The sequence below is a fragment of the Alosa sapidissima genome, chromosome 24, assembly GCF_018492685.1.
Source record: "Alosa sapidissima isolate fAloSap1 chromosome 24, fAloSap1.pri, whole genome shotgun sequence".
NCBI classification, from domain to species: Eukaryota; Metazoa; Chordata; class Actinopteri; order Clupeiformes; family Clupeidae; genus Alosa; species Alosa sapidissima.
This window is the reverse complement of record NC_055980.1, coordinates 2,344,507-2,364,785: the sequence shown is the minus strand read 5'-3', so window position 1 is coordinate 2,364,785 and position 20,279 is coordinate 2,344,507. Positions and strand designations below refer to the sequence as shown.

At 40.5% G+C, this 20,279-nt stretch overlaps 1 protein-coding gene across 1 annotated transcript; it reads right to left on the bottom strand.

Annotated features, from left to right (window-relative positions):
- Positions 1–590: 590 nt before the first annotated feature.
- Positions 591–19,994, bottom strand: LOC121699992 (dynein assembly factor 3, axonemal-like). Its single transcript, XM_042082593.1, has 13 exons — positions 19,861–19,994; positions 19,510–19,591; positions 15,159–15,265; positions 14,964–15,057; positions 14,556–14,710; positions 14,210–14,386; positions 13,450–13,572; positions 11,882–12,004; positions 11,527–11,794; positions 6,350–6,464; positions 6,129–6,203; positions 5,874–6,022; positions 591–812 (listed from the first exon to the last, which is right to left on the bottom strand). Exons 1-12 carry the CDS (start codon positions 19,873–19,875, stop codon positions 5,884–5,886), a joined length of 1,473 nt encoding a protein of 490 aa, XP_041938527.1. The 5' UTR covers positions 19,876–19,994; the 3' UTR covers positions 591–812; positions 5,874–5,883.
- Between the last annotated feature and the right edge of the window lie 285 nt (positions 19,995–20,279).

Here is a 20,279-nt window from a genome sequence, read left to right as displayed (position 1 = left end):
AACAGGGATACCATGGTCCTTAAACCAGGTACTGGTAGCTTTGGCACTGTGTGCAGGTGCCAAGTCCTGTTGGAAAATAAAATCTGCATTTCCATAAAGTTGGTCAGCAGCAGGAAGCATGAAGTACTCTAAAACTGCGTTGACCTTGGACCTCAGAAAACACAATGGACCAACACCAGCAGATGACATGGCACCCCAAACCATCACTGACTGTAGAAAACTTTACACTGGACTTCAAGCAATGTGGATTCTGTGCCTCTCCTCTCTTCCTCCAGACTCTGGGACCTTGATTTCCAAAGGAAATGCAAAATTTACTTTCATCAGAGAACATAATTTTGGACCACTCAGCAGCAGTCCAGTCCTTTTTGTCTTTAGCCCAGGCGAGACGCTTCTGATGCTGTCTTGTTCAAGAGTGGCTTGACACAAGGAATGCGACAGCTGAAACTCATGTCTTGCATACGTCTGTGCGTGGTGGTTCTTAAAGCACTGACTCCAGCTGCAGTCCACTCTTTGTGAATCTCCCCCACATTTTTTAATGGGTTTTGTTGGTAATTTTCATGTACCAAAGTTAGCTGGAAACTCAGTCAAGATGAAGGTCAATCAAGAAACAGGTTTATTCTTTTCAATGAGGCGCGTCAAGGGAGAATACAGCTTTCAGCTCGGAAGCTTCGACTACAATTCTAAAGACTACAGGAAGAGGCTGGCCTATATGCTCAATTTGCAAGGGTGTGGTTCACGTGGTGGTCATAGGTACAACGTCCTCTGATTGGCTTTCTCTTCCCGCCGTTTCCGTCAGCCACACCCAGACACACCTACACAGTATTAACATATTAGGCAGGCTCCTCAGGTAGAAATGTTATACAGGATGTTCTAAACATTATTACACTTAATTCATTGTATTCCTTGTACTGAGACTATAAAAATGATACCAAACATGAATACATTTACAGTTAATAACACAAACATATAATTCAACTAAAGTTAAACCCTAAGGTCTTTGTGTAACCCAAAGACAGAACAAAGAAGATTGTGAACATGGTATGAGCAAATGGTGCCCAGCCGGTGGCATTTCACACCTACATCTGCATTGAATACATCAAAGGAAGAGAGAGAGTACTCTCTAAATGTAAATGTAGCTAAGGCCTAGTCCACACGTACCAAACCGATCTTTTTTTCCTCCGTCTTCCCTGGAACCGTATCAAGAATATTTGCGTCCAAACGGATCCATCTCAACACGACTCAACACGTTACTTCATACCCCAGGCCTATAGGTGGCACTGTGTCTTTACAGAAATTCACCAAAACTTGCGCAATAAAAACAGACAGAATAGGCTATGGCGAAATGTCTAGTGCAAGGAAACCAGAATTGTTTGTGTGGACTGATGGTGAACTGTCAACTGTAGCCAACTGTAAAACTAATAAACTTTATTTTACGGTTTGTGAAGGGTGCAGTCCCGTCCTTTATTTGGCTAACGCAGGTAGGCCTACTAATCACCTTTACTTTCTTTGGTTGTAGGATAGTCCGTGATTCACATTAGTTTTGGCTATCACCGCAATTAGGCTACTAAACGCAAGGCTTAACGTTACCCAAGTTCTAGGCTATTCTGTCGCTATATATTCTAGGCTATTCTATTGCTATAAAACCTTCGTTAGTAACAGTCAATACTTTTGCCTGCATCAAATCGTGCATTCGCATTCAGTGTGCTACCATCGGCTTAACGTGAGTTCTAAGCGTCTTTGTATGCTTATATCTGATTTCACTCGACTGTGAATGCATGTATATATGTTGTAAGACATGTAAAATAAATGAATGACACTGGCACTACGCACAAATGAATGTAGCCTAAACTTACACCGCACTTTCCTAATAACATAAGTTCTCTCGGTCACTGACGGTAGCTAGAATGCATAAAAAAAAAACACCAGGAAAAACAGTGTTCAGTCCACCAAGTCATAAGCTATCGGCGCTGCGCAGCATCAGTTGTGATATTTATCTTAACGGAGTGTAATCGTAGGTAATGTCATGTATGAAAACTAGTATTGTTAGGCAATACAATAAGTGCAAGTCCAGGGCAGCTGAGGTGTGGGGATGACATCATCGATACGCAAGCAGGATGTGCGGTTTCGCTGTCTAAACGAACTCAAACGGGCTACGGTTTCAGATTTCTCCACTCTGATTTCTCTCGAACACCACTAACCACTCGGTTAGTTGCACAGTTTTGAAAACAAACGTTAAGGGTTGTTTTAGGACATGAGTATTTGAGTATGCCTGTTGGCAGCCACTCTGAGTAGTCAAAGGCGATTCAAAACGAGTCAGAAAAGTCGAGACAGGACCAATCGTCCAAATTTCGGTGTCCACCAATCTAGTTCATCCGAAACAAACCAGAAAGGGGACCCAAAGTGCTAAATACCGGAATTTATTTTACTTTAAGGACAGCTCAGCTTTAAGAAACTCAAATAGCCTAAATGAATGCTTAGCATTTTGTGATCACTAAAGGAAAATTCTGGTATGCGGCCAACGCAAGGGGCAACGACGGCCATGGCCGTCGTGGCCGCCGTGAAATTCCTACCCTGGTAGCAACACCTGCAAACATCAAAAAATGTAGTTGGAAGAATGTGTACATTTATTTACAGCAAAGGTAGGCCAACATGCATCGTTTCCTGATTGCCAATGCTGTTTATTTTCAGTTTGTACAGTTTAGGCCAGGGGTCAGCAACCTTGCCTGGAGAGCCACTTTTACCAAATTTATTTATTTTTTAATCTCAGAAGAGCCACATAAAGACGGTTACAAGAAAAAGTTTGGATATTTAACGTACAGTTACTTTCTGTACGTTATTTTTTAATACATTAAAAAATACAAATTTTTAATAAATTTTCTACTAGTTTTAAAAGTAATGTGCACGTAACTTGAAATGTAAAGTGGAATGACAAAAGTATAGGCCTTAGGCTTCCCATGTAGGCTAAACACCACCCCCTATTTCCCCAGTGTCCTTTGGTATGCAAAGTAACATCATAGTTCACAACACAACTCAATTTTCATTGACATGTCATTGGCGAAATTCAACATTAGCCCTACCAGAGATTAGATTTGGTGAAGGCCTTGGAGTCTGGCTGGCTCATATTCAGTGAGGTGAAGTTTCATGCAAGAAGTGAGGCTGTCATCATTTAGGGGCAACTCCACGCAAAACTGTATCCATAACGCCAACTAAATACCATGGGATTGTGTTGGCGTTATGGATGTGACAGTTTTGCGCGGAATTAAACGTGAGCGCAGGTTTGTCTTTATATTTTTCATATGTGAGAATGATTTCTCACATGCAAGTGGAATAGGGTTAACACAGCAATACTAACTCGTTGCAGTGTGCGATATATAACAGGCAGTTCATTTTGTGTTTTCAGAATCAGTCTTCGGATGGAAACTTTCCCATTTCAGCCCGCTTGTGTTCCCGCTCGCAAGCTGTGGTCGCTGACGGTTCCTCTTTGACATTTTCCTTATCTAGCCTACAGCAAGCGCACACATCAACAATAACAATTAAAGACAAGTGTTCTTGTTGACTAAAATAGAGGGAAATCAGTGATTTTGTTTGATATTGACATGGCAATGAACCGCGAATGTAACAATATTGTGCAGGCTACGGTTACGAAGTCACGTGAGGTAGGAAGTTATATAAATTACTCAGATAGATTATTATTTTCAAAAGCTGAGCCGCATCAGAGGGATCAAAGAGCCACATGCGGCTCCGGAGCCGCGGGTTGCCGGCCCCTGGTTTAGGCGAAGTAGGAAGTAACGTTAGGAATCCCTGATCAATGTGATTGGTTAGGGTGGACCAATGATTTCAAAGTTAACGCTATGTCTATGCCTGTCACCATGCTAGTGTTGGAAAGGTTTCCCAATCGTGAGTGTCCAAACTCTATTCACAAAGCAAATGAGTTTGGCTAGAGAACTCCACCTTGCAAATCAGTCAGGACTAAGTTTCCATCTTAGTCATGTAACAACGATGGGCTGTTCTGGGCCTGTATTCAGAAAATATTTTATCTAACCGCTAAGAGAACTCTTAAAAGCTATTCACAAAGCTGCTGAGACCAAATTTTAGCAAGAAAACATTACAACTTCTAAGGTAAAAGAAAGGCTTTTTTGTTATTGCTAACATTCAGTCTGCCAGTGCATTACCTTACTCTTCTTCCATTCGTCAACATCTTGCGATGTTGCGGTGCTAACTACTGTCAATGGAAGCAAAAGGAAGATAATTTGGTAACTGACTTAAGACTTTCTAGTTGCAACATGCAAGATGGCAGCAAATGGAAGGAGAGTATTGCAGATTACACTGACTGTACAAACAACTTGTTTTCTTTACATTTACAAAGGCAAAAACACTTCGGTTTGTCTGCAGGGCCCCTCTCAATAGTAGTATAAACTTGTAACGATAGTTTGACCAGTCAGTGGCCTTATTTACTTTGAGGTAGAGACACTGTCCCCAGGCCTCAGTTACGGTATATGGATATTTTGTTGCATTGCATGTGAATGCATTCTGGTCTAACTGAAAACAACACAGAAAATTTAGACATCCAGAAATAGACCCTCGGTTAAAAAATACTGAACTACTCCTTTAAAATTGGACTTGAGCTGAGACGAGCTCAAATTAAGAATCTCATATTGATGTTAAAATGAGCTCAAAGGCAAGATCTCCTTTGTTTTTATTTCCTATGGCCACTCCTCTACCCTGGTGCTAGTGCTTCATGTTTGCCTCCACTATTGTAGAATGTGGGAAAAAATAATGTTCCGTATGCACACAGAGTTAGACAGGAAATATTTTAGGTAATTTTAGGCCAGCTTTTTGGTTGCACCCTGGAGCCCAGAATAGTGCCTCCTAAAAAGCTAATTTGGTGCACACATCAGATGTGAGTGTATTTGGCACACACATCAAATGTGAACAAATTGTTTGATGACAAAGACTGCAAAACCAGAGGTGCTTAGAGTGTCCATAATCGTCACTTGCATTTATACTGTTTAATGTCTTTTTCAACATACATTCTGTTACACACTGTTTGCGTGCTTTATTAGCACATATGCACAACCCCTCCCTCCATGCCACAGCCGAACTGTGACCACACTTATACCTTGTTAATATAGTTATTTATATATAGATATATAGACTTTATTCTTGCACTGTTGCACTGTTTGACTTACTCATTTGCACCATGACACTCATTCACAAAGAGCACCTTACCTTACCTTATGCACAGAGGACCACAGGCTCAGTCCCTGCTTCAGTCATTGCAAGCGCACCTGATTGATTAATCACCCACTATGTGGATACTGTTTTTTAGAATTGATTTAGATTAAGTTTTTATTTAGTATAATTTGTATTTTAGTATATTTAGTATATTCTTTATCTTCTACAGTCCTTATTACTTAGTTGTGTTTTTTATATTATATACTTTTAATTACTTTTTCTGCTGTTAGTGAATGTGTGTGTGTATGTTGTCTGTATGCTACTGTGACCTTGAATTTCCCCTAGGGATCAATAAAGTATCTATCTATCTATCTATCTACAGTATCTATCTATCTATCTATCTATCTATTCTTTGTCTGCAAGACTGACTTCCAAGATGAATGACTTCTTTCTTCTTTTCTTTCTTGTAAAAATATCTCACTATTTATCGTTACATAACCAAAACAACACCTATAGCCAAAATTCCATTTTATCTTCACTACAGAAAGATTTTAATCATAAAGTTAAAAAGAAAGCCACAACCACAAGATGCTACAGCATCACTTATGACACTGCATATCACTCCAGAAACAGAGGCAACACACAATATAATTAATATATCCATATGTCCTCCATCCTCAATATGTTGAATACATCACCTTGGCGTTATCATTGTTGCTGCAGTGTGAACACAGCATGCACATCACTGGTGCTCTCCAGTGTAGGACTGAAACCTGCCGTTAGAGTGATTTCTTTTATTTTCTGCGTAAAACCAGCCTCTTGCTCTTTGGACAGGTCCAGCAGGTACCTGAAATAGACACATACAATTAGACAGAAGGAGTCGACTAACATAAATCTGTCTTAATCTGGTTTAGAATATAGGAAATTCCTAGGTTGAACATAAAGAGACTCACTTGCCCAGCTCCACTATGAGAATGGCTTCAGATGCGCTTATTAATTTCAGAGATGGTTTTAAGGTATGGGCCATGCTGAGGGGGAGAGAAAGAGTTTACATGCGCTGAATTAGATCTGTTATAACAGACTTAAAGAACATGCTAAATATTTTACACATCATAACATTGCACATACATTTGTGTCTGTGGACGTGTGTGACGTACGTCTGTATGTATCTTACCTAGCTGAACAATAGATGGTATTAAAGAACTGGGAATATCTTTGCTTCTCAGGGAGTTTTGATAGAGAGTCAAGAGGGAGGAAGAAAACCCTCACACCATTCACAGTCATGAGCTCTGTAAGACAGCAGTTAGACGGAGTTTGTTTTTAGTAGAAAACTGAAATACATTAGGACACTCTAACATTATAAATGTGATGTTGAAAAAAGAGCAGAATTCGCATAATGTTAACTAAACGGAAATAGAAATAGAGGGACTCTCTGTAAGGCCTCAAGTGTTTACAATTGGTGAAAATCAATCGGTTATCCTCCTATTGGCGGCTACAAAGCTATGCTATGTAGGCAGAATTTACATTGTGTTTGTGCTTCTTAACAGAATCAGAAGTGCTGTGCAACATGAAAAGGATCCTTACAAGACACCACGGCATGTTTAACTCAGTAATTGTGAAGAAACAGTATAAATCCAGTGTTTGGACTTTACAGGAAGCTACTGAGGGAAACAGAGGAATGTGACTGCCTGTACAAACACAGGATTTTAACTGTACTGAGGTACTACAGCTTGAGTGTCACCAGGAGCACCCGGCTGATCTAGCCTGACGTTGTCATACTCAAATTCTAGTCAGAATATGAGTCTAATACTGCTCCATTGGGACATAATTATGGGGCGTGTTTCAACCGGTACAGGGGGGGAATGCCTCTGCACTCAATTGCATAGACCTAACCAATCAGAGCAACAAAATAGCACACAAACCATCCTTCTTCTCCACAAATACCTTAACATTGTTTTCTGGTCTTTTGTAAAAGTTATTGTGCCGTCAATATATCCTACAACACCTGTTAGCGAAATCGAGATACTTAGCAGGGTAGGTTATTGGGAAAAACTGATTTTTCCCCTCCGTTTTAAAAAATAATTCTGTTGAACACCGATATGCTACAAACATGTTATAAACAGCTGGGGAAGGCTGTCGCAAATCCCTCGAACAGGTGGTCAATCAGAGATTTCAAACGAACGAGGTAACAACATGTCACAATGCAAGTCCTGCCCCCATTCATTTCAATGGCCCATGGCTACTTCAGCCAAAAAAGTTTGAAACGTTGCGTTGTCATCGACTACAGGTAGGAACTAACAGTCGTGTGCGTTTCATACACAACGCAACGAGTAGGCTAATAATTGGCTATAGGTCATTGCTATGCATCTGCTAAAATGTATGGTCATAGTCAATACCTTGTTAATCCACACATAAGGCAAATAATATCCTGGTATAACATTTACTTTTTCCTTTTATTTACCACAAAGTCTGGTATAATACAGCCTAACCATGTAGGCATTAAGGGCCCGTCCCATTTCTCCCCCCTTAAGACTTCCACTTGGTTTTGATTGCCCTCAACATTAAAGCCCCCTCGACAAGGGAAGTGGAGGTGAAGATCTTTCCCTATGAATTGGGACACCACTATATGCAAATTTGCGTAGCGAACGTGCTCACCTACGTCACGCACAGCGCCGACGTGTCTACTGGTAGTAGCCTGCTACTATTTTCATTCAGGAACATGCCCATTCCAGCGGTCATTGTTGTGTGGGCTGTGCTGGTTTATCTACGTCTGGTTAATCAACAAAGATATTCGTGTTCATGTGAACGCCAGAACACACACCTTAAATATTGACAAAACTAACCAGATCAGATATATAACGTTATTTGATGGGCAGACTCTCTCAAAGCATCATGAACATAGATAGCTTCGTGAGATATTTCTAACGTTAGTATTCAAAACTCAACAGTCCATCAGATGTGCATCAAACTAACATATTCCAACATATTTCGAAATTTGAATATGCTTATTTGCGAAAATATATGAAAAAATTATGAAAAAAGGCCGGCTCGCACGGTATCCTGGGTAATTTCATCTCCCACTTCGTTTTAAGCCTGCATCGGTCCTGGCTATATTTTAAGGGGTTGATTTTAAGGGAAAAATAGCACTTCCCCTTGCTCCCTAAAGTAATGGGACACCCTAGCCCTACACGTGCACGCACAAAAATGAGGGTTAGGGCAAAAATCTAGGGGTAGGGGAGGTATTGGGACGGGCCCTAAGTCAAGTATCAGTAGCTTAATCCATGTAGTTAGTTGTTTTATTTGTCGTCTTCTAGAAATGCAAACCAACATGGACGCACAAGGACGCTTGTGCCCAACACTAAACTCGTGCATGAGCCGTCATCTACCAATTAGCATGTAAAGACTGGTGCCGGAAGTTGCAACCATGTAACGCCATGTTTTCAAAAATGTTGGCGGCCAAATGCCATGCTAAGTGGCTGAGGCTAACCCTTCAAATCCTGACCCCCTGGTTCGAGCATAGTTGCTCCACAACGGAGCAATGCCAGACCGAACTTCCCGACCTCAAATGTTGTGGGCGGGGCTAAGTTTGGCTGGCACCCAGGCTACGGCTGATCCAATCTAGCACCATCCCTTATTTTGGTAGCTGAATTTCTGTTCAGCACTAGTTGAGTGAGCCAAATGTGAATTACGAAGATGTGACAAAATGAAGCCAAGTGTAAACATACCAAATTTCAAAATCAAAGCTTAAGCTATTTTTGAGATATAGAATCCATATGTTGTAGTGCCCCTGTGGATGGAATTTCATGAAATTTGACATGCATCCAAGAAATGTCATAGTGATCCTATATGTCCAATTCTGTGAGAGGGCCCAAGTGACTACACAGTTTTAAATCTGGCCTGCAGTCATTTCCCGATATACCTACATATATCCCACACAATCTCTCTCTATCTCTCACCCACTTCCTGTCGATCTTCACTGTCCTATCTAATTTTAGGATAAGAGCCCAAAAACATACTAAAAAAATCGGACATCATAACATAACACAACTAAGGTGACAACTAGATGTACCGCATAGCGGTACAAAATATGACAATAGGCTATGCTGGCGACACAAATAAAATCTCCTTTGGAAACCAATGGCTTACGCCTTACACTGTAGGCTTACAGTATCAAGCGGACTTAAGCTGCCATATCGTGGCGAAAAGTTGTAATAAAATTCACGCAGCTCCATAAATCACGGAAAGCGCGAATGAAGTAGCCACTTCAAAATGGGACCCACTACACAGTAGCTTAAGGTGTGTTGCTAAAGCAGCCATAATGAAAGCCATAATGAAGGTGTCATTGTTTGGATACTTCACACACACATGCTTTTTAATCTCACAGACTACAACTACCAAGCTGGAATCAAAGCACATCGATTCCTCTCTCACACCCTGCACGCACTTAAAACAAATAAACAGGCGTCTCAGTCTCACGCATGTATATGTAACCTGCGTTGTGTTGAACCTGCGCGATTCAGCCCTGCACGCGCCCGGACTCGAACCCGCGAACAGCAGCACCTCGGATTGAGCCAATAGTCCAGGCTACTGGCTCGCATGCCAGCAGCACTCTTGAGGTGTCGGGGAGTGAGGTTTACCAACGTTCCACAAGCACAGCTAAGCTAGCTGGCATCCATTACATATAGGCAAAACTGTATCAGACCGGTGTAACATTGGTAAATCTTCCATTGCACAGAATGATTTTTGTAGCACGTGCAACAAATAATATTACCATTATGTGTACAGCCCTGCCTTAGATACATCTCTCAAAGTGCGCTCTAAAATATTTGGTTTAGATGTAGATCATCACGGGTGCGTTCATTTTGAAAATAGTCTTAATGCAACACTTTACAAAGCACTGACAGGGCCACCAAGGACTGTGACCAAATATACCTATAAATATACAAAAAACAAATTACTATTTAGCAAGCAGAAATGTCCCAGCCCGGTGTTTCCATCATAGACAGGTTATCTTTCAGGTATTTTTTCCATTAGAAAACCATCGCGTTAGGGAACGTTGTGGCTAACTTACTTAGCTTGTTAGTAGGCCAGAATGAGATGACAGTCGAAAGATACAATTACAGTGCTGCTATCAATTTGCTTGGTATAACCGCATTTATAGTTTTCTACAAATGCAATCAAATTGGCCTCCATCACTCAACCAACGCTAACGGTAACATTATGTACATAGGTCCTTATTGATATTATAAGATTAACGTACCTGCAGTAAAAACCAAGCATGTCCGATAAACATTCTCAGATTTATTTCGGTTTCAAGAAGAATTGGGAATTACATTTTATGTGAAAATCGTCCTATCCTTATTAGACGGTCTCTGCGGTAAACTACAGTCCTTGTAGGAAGCGTCCATTCCAAACAAAATTACGTCTCACTGCAACGATGCGCCATCTAGTGGACAAACGACTACATATCGCCAATACTGGAAATGCAGCCATGATGATGATGATGATGAATATTTGGCTTTCTTTTAATCCTACTGAATTTGTAATTATGTATCGGCCGTTCTAATACCGATAGTATGTGCGTGCCTGTGTGTGTGTGTGCACCGCCATCTACAGGCCAATGAGTGTACAGTCACTAAATGTACACATAACCTAATTTTTTTAGACCCCCCCATGGATGAAATTCTACGAAACCTGGCATACCCCCAGAGAATGCCAGGTCAATCATACACATACAATTTGGTGCAGTTCGGGTATCGTTGACCAAAAATTCAGGAAGTAGATGACAGGAAAAAAAAAAAAAACTTTGACAATCATTATATGACCGCTTCGGCGGTCATAATAAGTAGGGGAACAACGGATGACAAAATGCATCTGAAGCAGCTTGTTTGTTTTAAGTCTACGTCTTGGTTAAAATAAGCTGTGTGTCTTGGGTCCACATCTTGGTTAAATAGGCTGGATATATTAAATCTATGACACACTAGCATACCTGTATCACAAAAATAATTGTGCTAAATTGTACAGCACACATGAACTCTCACACTGTTCTTTAAGCTACAACGTTGTACTAAATTGTAGAACACTCATGCTATATCACATTACACCAACAATCAAAAACATGGAAACTAGATGGAGATTTGAGATAAAAGGGTTTAAAACTGCATGCTGCCACAAGTCTCTAAAACTTTTGATTGACAGGTGAGTGGTTAATCTGAACAAACTCTGATGCACATTCTTATTCAAACACTATCAGTATTCTTCAGTCTCCACCAGTGGAAAGTCACTCTTAATTAAATTACTTTACACAAGTGATACATTTATAAGCAGTAATATTTTAACCAAATATATTACCATAATGCATGGCTTTCTCCTTCGTCTCTGAATGAGGCTGGCATTCCTCTGAAATGCCACCGATTGGATGGTCATAATGTTTTTGAAGTTCTTCTTTTCTGTGACTAGCTGAAGAATTTGACTCTAACTGTATCTCAGATGTTTGGGACTGACTTTCCTCTCGGTTGTTGTTTTTACTGGCCTGCAGACAAGCTGTCGGAGGGCTCCCCCTGTTGGATAGGGCCTGGAACAGTGCCAGCACATTTGCAAAGGAGATGTCTTGTGCTGTCTAATAGAGACAGAAGAATACAAAAATCACTCTCCTGTTTACTAATTTTCGGAATAAATTTCATTTAATTTGCAATTTTTCTCTAACCTTAACATGCTGGTTGTTGTGCTTTTTGAGTAGCTTCTTGTCATCCGTCTCAATGCCAAAACAAAGGTATGGGCTGGTTACAATGTCACCCCAGTATCCTCTTACTGCAACCTTCCCACTCCTCTGAAACAAAAACATATATCAATGCAATATTCAAGCATGTAAGTAGAAGCTTGGAAGCTTTAAATTATATACATGCTAGGAAGCTTTAAATTATATACATACATACATTATATATACTGTATATATAATGATATGATTCACAAATCATGTCAACACTATATTTAATTGAGATTAGTGAGATTAGTTCAAAGACAACATCTCAATGTTGAAAGAGAGAAATTTCATTGGTTTTTGGGAAAAAAATAAACAAAAAAACATGTCTCAAAAAAGTTGGGACAGGGGCATTTTTGTGTGTTGCTTCACTTCTTCATTTAACTCATTCATTTAACATTCTGTAAATGTTTAGGGACTGAGGAGACTAGTTACTAGTTTTGAGAATGAAATGTGGTCCCATTCCTGCCCGATACAGAATTTCAGCCGCTCAACAGTCTGGGAACTTCTTAATCATGTTTTTCATTCCATGATGCACCCAATTAGACAAGTCTGGATTGCAGACAGGCCATTTTAGCACCTGGACTCTTCCTCTATGGAGAAATACTGTTTAAATATCATTCAGAATTGATTGTGCCTTGCCAGATGTGCAAAATGTCCATGCCATAGGCACCAATGCACCTGGAACTGGTAGTACCTCTACTCGAGCCCTGAGGAGTCCATGATTTCCAAAAATAGTTGCAAATTTTGATTCGTCTAACCACAGGATCCTTTCCACTTTACCTCAGTCAATTTTAAATTAGCTCAGGTAGCATGGGTAGCATTTCTGTATCATGTCTAAACAAAATTTCTTCACTCTATGGTACACACTGGCATGTGTGAATGGAGCATTAAACTGTGTTCATAGACAATGGTTAGCAGAAGTTTTCCTGAGCCCATACAATTATTTTCTTTACAGAAAAAGGTCTGCTTTTAATGCAGTGCCATCTGAGCCCTGTCCCTTGTTTTATATGCTTCTCTGGATTCTGATATTATTTTAATGACACTATGTTCTGTAGATGCTGAAATCCTCAAATCCTTTACAATTTCATGATAAGAAACATTATTCTTATATTGTTTCATCATTTGCCCATACAGGTAACACAGAATGATGAATACCTCCACATCTTTACTTCTGAGAGACTCTCTGGGGTGCTTTTTTATCCCCATGCATGGTTCCAGTTCACCCAATAGGTTGTAAAATGTTCCTCCTTTTATTGTCTTTATCATTACACAACTTTTCCAGCCTTTTGTTGCCCCTGACCCAACTTTTTTGAGACATGTTGCTGGCATCAAATTCAAAGTGTGCTTATATTTCCTTGCTATGTTGTTTTTGAACTATTCTCAATTAAAAATATAGGGTTGACATGATTTGTAAATCATTGCGTTCTTTTTTTTAATTCACATTTTACAAAGCATCCCAACTTTTTGGAATTCGGGCTTTATTTAATGCTAGCAGTTGTAGTTCTACTTACATGACCAAATATGCGGTTGGAGAGCAGACTTTGATTGGCTATTTGGTAATTTCCTTCTCTAAGCTCAAAAGCCAAACCTGTATCCCGCCACTTCACATACTGTTGCTTACTGATGACACCACACTATACGAATTAGAGAAAACAGCCACATAAGTCACAAAGGGCAATGAAAAGCTGATGTACATGCAAAACAGGACCAAACAGCCTTTACATTCTGAGGCATGTAAAAAGTCTGCAAAATACACTTTATGGCAAAAAGTATGTAGGCTGTTTGTCCCCCTTTCTATTCATTCATTCTTCAAGTAGGGCTGGGTGGTAAATCTGAAATGATAGTGTTTGAAAATGTCGTTTTTTCATATATGTCCTTAATAATATCATTATTATGACACGAGTGGGAATAGGGTCAGGAAAGGATATCGCCATGGCTGTAATTCTAATAATTCTAATAATTACAGCTGTGGCGATATCCTTTACCAACCCCACAACAACAAGTGTCATATTGCTTTTATACAACAGTTACATTACCAACTCATTTAGTTTAAAGACACCAGAGTATGTTCTTTTTTAAGTATTTATGTTGATTGTTTTTCAGACCGCCACAAAAAAACAGTTCCAGCTAGAGCTGACAGCTTTGAGTTGCCAGGCAATACATTTTCGTTTGATCAAAAGGCTCTGGGTTGCCGGACTATGTTGCATCTTTAAGCACATCATTCAGGTTTGGTGGATTGGTAATACTGTGTATTGTGTAAATTGTACAAACCCCTTTCTGATAAAGCTTCATGGTGAGATCCCAGTCATAACAGCCATGTTTAGAGTCATATCGGGAGCCCAAATACTGCCTCACACGACCATCCCAGGCCTTACTCATAAGTGGGCCATGTGATGGAGGTTTCAGCCATTGCTTGAAGATCCATGCCAACTCATCTCTTTCCTTATACTGGGACAAAGGGGCAGAAATCACCCTTAGATAGTATAGTACAGTAAGGGAGGTAACATACATTTGTTACAGGTTTGTGGGTAACAGAATAGTGGTGACCTTTAGACCTCATTCTGAGAACATTATCACATGGAGATTGTGTGTGAAAGCTGAAAAGCTTGTGTCTCACCTTAAGGAGCCCTGTGTCCAGGCAGGGATGAATTTGTGTACTAAGCATGTCAGATACTGATAACGAGAGCTGAGTGGCAGCATATCTTAGGATTTCTTCAGTCTGATTACGAATCTCTGAGTTCCCAAATACCTCTAGAAACACTTCCACCTTTTCTGCAATCACACAACCAAAACACATAATAACAGTAAGAGAATAAGAGTTTTTTATGCAGATTCTTAACACTGTGTAGAGCCAGCCAACGTGCACTCAATGTTTTAGGTAGCATCATGTGATGTAATAAAGAAACCACAAAAAACCTGTTGATCTGCCTTGTCCAATAAGTAAACATACTACAAAAACATAATTATGATCCTTTACTCTACTCAATTGTCTCTATTAAAAATATAAACAGAATATAAGACTCACCATGCATCCCCAAGCCGTTGGTTGAGGTTAACGAAAGGAAGAGAAGAAGCAACTGTCGTGCCACAACTTCCGTACTGTTCTCAATTACCCACACCTTAAAAAATATAAACCATAAATGTCTGTAAAAGCAAACAATTAAGGATAATTGAATAAGTTATATGGTGCTAGTCTGTATTACATCTTACGATCACTTACCGATAGTGTGTCTGTGTCTTTCATACCAGCAATAGTCTTAAGGATGTGCCGAGGGTCACTGCAGCCCACAAGTAAGATATTCACCTCTCCCTGTTGTCTCTCTGGACCTTTATGTTTTCAACAGAGATTGCTATTCAGTCGTAAGTGCAGTAAAATTAGAATGATTTTGGATATTCGGCAGACATTCGAGTTGATTTACTGTTACAACGTTGCTTGGTAATGGTGTGTCGCACACATCTAAGATTCTAGGCTTATAAATCACACAATTAAATCCCGTTTACAGAGGTCTCCAGCCCACATTTGGTGAAAAGAAGACTTCATTTGGTATTTTGAAGCCACAATATTTCACTTGTAATAGCATGCTAACGCAAAACAGTAGAAGCACGCCGCAAACGTTATACACAACCTATTGCTCTGGACTACCTTTCACAGCAGTTGGTTTTTCAAAATAGTCCCCCTTCTGTATTCAATGATGCACACAATATTCCCATGCCAATATTTCAGGCTGTGGTGCACTTGTGGCCAAATAATGCACACCATTCGAACCCTCTTCTGCAGCTCTTCATATCACAGCCCATATTTTTTGGAAATATGACTTAGTTTTTTGTGTTTGGGGGCCACTTGTAACATTTCACTTGTAATAACTTGCTAACGCAAAGCAGTAGAAGCACACCGCAAACATTATAAAGAATCTATTGGTATGGACTGACTTTCACAGCAGTTATTTTTTTTCAAAATAAAAGTCCTACATCTCTATACAACAATTGACGTAATTTTCCCATGCCAATATTTCAGGGTGTGGCGCAATTGTGGCCAAATAAATTACACCATATTAGTCCTCTTCTGGAGGTCTTCGTATCACAGCCCATATTTTTGGAAATAATTACTTCATTTGGTGTTTGGGGGCCACTTGTAACATTTCACTTGTAATAACACGCTAACGCAAAACAGTACAAGCTCGCCGCAAGCATTATAAACGATCTATTGCCGTAGACTACCTTTCACAGCAGTTGGTTTTTCAAAATAATAGTCCTACTGCTGTATTTAACAATGCACACAATATTCCCATGCCAATATTTCAGGCTGTGGTGCACTTGTGGCCAAATAATTCACACCATTCGATCCCTCTTCTGTAGCTTTTCGTATCACAGCCCATATTTTTTGAAATAAGACTTAATTTGCTGCTTGGGGGCCACTTGTAACATTTCACTTGTAATAACACGCTAGCGCAAAACAGTACAAGCTTGCCGCAAGCGTTATTAACAATCTATTGTCGTAGACTACCTTTCACAGCAGTTGGTTTTTCAAAATAATAGTCCTTCTTCTCTATTCAACAATGCATACAATATTCCCATGCCAATATTTCAGGCTGTGGTGCACTTGTGGCCAAATAATTCACACCATTTGAACCCTGTTCTGCAGCTCTTCTTTCTTGTTTTATAGAGATGTCGGACTTTTATTTTGAAAAACCAACTGCTGTGAAAGGTAGTCCATAGCAATAGATTCTTTATAACGTGTGCGGTGTGTTTCTACTGTTTTGCGTTAACGTGTTATTACAAGTGAGATATTGCTGCTTCCAAACACTAAATTAAGTCTTCTTTTAACAAAATGTAGGCTGTGACATGAATAGCTCTGTAAACGGGACTGGCGCCTAGAATCTCATGCGCCACACACAACTAAAGGCTCTGGCATGCTCCTGCGTCACATTTGCGCGTGTCCAAGACGTGCGTCATTTTTGCCGTGGACGTGAAGCATACTCCAATTTCTGCTGTCCTGAATGCGCGTTAAATTGTTAAGGTTAGCGCCTGCGCACTACGGATTAACTGTGATACTCTGCCCCACCAACTGGGGGCGGTACGTCGAGCCTGGAAGTAGGACACAACCACCAAAGAAGCCTGAAACGCCTGAAGAAAAGAAGAACTTGGGATGTGCGAGCACTAAACGAAGGAAGAGCAGATGAAGGAAAAAGCACCACGAGTACGTTCGCCTGTCTGCTGGGAAGTTTGATAAGCTGGCCCATCGCATCGCTCCATTTATCATCCACCAGAACACACACAGCACACCTGTTGGTATAGCTGAGAGACTAGCTTAGCCTACTTGCTTATTAGGCTACTCATGTAGCTAAGTGACTCGGTGCTGCGAGGGCAGCAATATTGGTGCGATACAAAGTAAAGACATTTTTCTGAACACATGCAGCAGTGTCATGGTAAGAAAGAGTTGTGCGTACAGATGTCCTCAATTAAATTTGTATTGAGTCTTCACACCTGCCTCATACCAAAAAGTATGAACCAAAAACCTGTAAATATGACGTGTCAATAAAAGTTTTGAAGTAACTATTTGTGTTCATAATGTATGTCTCACTGTGATAATGGGTGTATTTAGAGCGAGCGGTAGCCTAGGTTATTCCTTCAATTATTATTATGATAACATTATCCGGTGTTGACAGGCGAGTTTCGAGATTGAGTTCAGCATTGTTCAGGAGTAGGCTAGGTGATAATGATTGCACCTGGGAGAGGTAGGCTACATTCCCTTTATTATTATAATCACTATTGATAACGCATTATATAAGGAACAGGCGAGAATGCATCTCGATCAGCAAGTGTTACATGGGTTTCGCCTGAGCGTTGTAGATAGATACCTTTATTTGGCTCTGGGTTTTGCGATTTGATTTCAGCATACGCTCATTTTTAAAATATGCATTTAATCCGAAGTCATGTCAGCTCTCTATGCAGGGAGTAGGGCTGTCACTTTTATTCGAACATGACGGGAAATATCCGTAGTCGAACTATAAATAAACTATTCGGTTTTTAGTGCTGTGTAGCGCATTTCCCGGTGTTGACAGGCGAGTTTCGAGATTTGAGTTCAGCATTGTTCAGGAGTAGGCTAGGTGATAATGATTGCACCTGGGAGAGGTAGGCTACATTCCCTTTATTATTATAATCACTATTGATAACGCATTATATAAGGAACAGGCGAGAATGCATCTCGATCAGCAACTGTTACATGGGTTTCGCCTGAGCGTTGTAGATAGATACCTTTAATTGGCTCTGGGTTTTGCGATTTGATTTCAGCATACGCTCATTTTTAAAAGATGCATTTAATCCGAAGTCATGTCAGCTCTCTATGCAGGGAGTAGGGCTGTCACTTTTATTCGAACATGACGTGAAATATCCGTAGTCGAACTATAAATAAACTATTCGGTTTTTAGTGCTGTGTAGCGCATTTCCTGGTGTTGACAGGCGAGTTTCGAGATTTGAATTCAGCATTGTTCAGGAGTAGGCTAGGTGATAATGATTGCACCTGGGAGAGGTAGGCTACATTCCCTTTATTATTATAATCACTATTGATAACGTATTATATAAGGAACAGGCGAGAATGCATCTCGATCAGCAAGTGTTACATGGGTTTCGCCTGAGCGTTGTAGATAGATACCTTTAATTGGCTCTGGGTTTTGCGATTTGATTTCGGCATACGCTCATTTTTAAAAGATGCATTTAATCCGAAGTCATGTCAGCTCTCCATGCATGGAGTAAAGGCTGTCACTGTCTATGATTAGTTTTATTTTATTGTTTACCATCTCATTCAGTGCTATATGATCCAGGGCTCATGACCAAATCAAGCCAATATAATAGCCAGTAGCCACAATGAGCCCATGCAGCCACCCTGTTTCGACAATCAAAGGTAACGCACAGAACGGCCAGCAGACAGATAATTACGTCCCCAACTCATCTAAAATGTGGTGTCTTGAAATACTTTGGGTTCTACACCATAGATGGTAAAGTGACCGTTAAATATAATGTTAAATAATGTATCTGTGGATTGTGGCTTTACATCGGTCGAAGTTGACTCCATGTCGTGGTGTCTCACGTAACTCAAAGCCAGGCAAGCTGAGGACAGGCGCTCTGTTCTATCGTCGTTATGGTAACCAAACAAGTCTTATTCTGTCTAGGTTTGTTTCTACGTTTAAGTGTTGTTCTTCTATGTGGTCCACCTACTGGAGGGGAGTGTTTACAGCAGTTCCGTTTCACACATGCGCAGTCTACGCGTCACTTTGACGCGCGGTCTTAAATTTCGGTCGACTCAAAGACGCGACGCATGCTGTAAAAATGACGCAAATCTCGTCACGCGCTCACCAGTGCCGCGTGCGCGGGACGCAGACGCGGGACCATACTTTAGGCTTAACAAGGCATGTTTGTAACAGTAAAATCAACTCAGCCGAATGTCTGCTGAATATCCTATCTGAATCTAATTTTACCGCAATTCAGTCGTTATGCTATGTAGGCCTATAGCTTAATGTAGGCTACGTTAGCTGTGATTCCCATCAAGAAATATTTAATCATGCTAGCCTCACCAACGTCTAGGAGATCTAAAGCTGGGCTAAAGCCCCACCACGTAGAACAACCTGCACCTTCCATGGTCCTTCCTGCAGACATCTTTCCAGAAAAAACACACAATGCTAGCGTTAACATCACGTCACCGTGTGAACTAATTATATCAGAGGTGGACAATGGACATCCCAGGTTCAGAAACCAAAACTTGCCAAATATGTGATTCAACCATCTACGTTAACAAGCCAGCTAATTAGCAGCCAGGTAGGTCAGCTTGTCCGCCTCTGATTATAGCAGTCTAACAAATAAAGTGCCGCTATTTAACGCTCTGAAATGGACGCAAGAAAACCAATTGGCAACAGGCTATCCATTACCTTTACAAAAGACATTAAAAAAGAATGTCAAATGTTCCTCAGACAATCAGGGACCATCCAGAATCTCGCCAAGAAATCCTCAGGACCCGCTTCGCTGCTCTATCTTTGCTCCAGACTGTTTATGTTCACGTTACCTGGCAACCAAAGCGCGGAAAGTCATGTGGTCAGAGCAAAGCAGAGTCAGAGACGGTTGAGTCAAAATAGGGGTCAACGTTGAACAAATTGCAACAGAAGAAAGCTTAACTGAATTTGTATCCTCAATATGTCCTGAGTAAGGAAAAAAAGGCCCAAGAATCCCAATGTTCCCAAAGTTTAGAAAAATACCTAGATAGATAGATAGATAGCCTAGATCAGGGGTCGGCAACCCGCGGCTCCGGAGCCGCATGCGGCTCTTTGATCCCTCTGATGCGGCTCAGCTT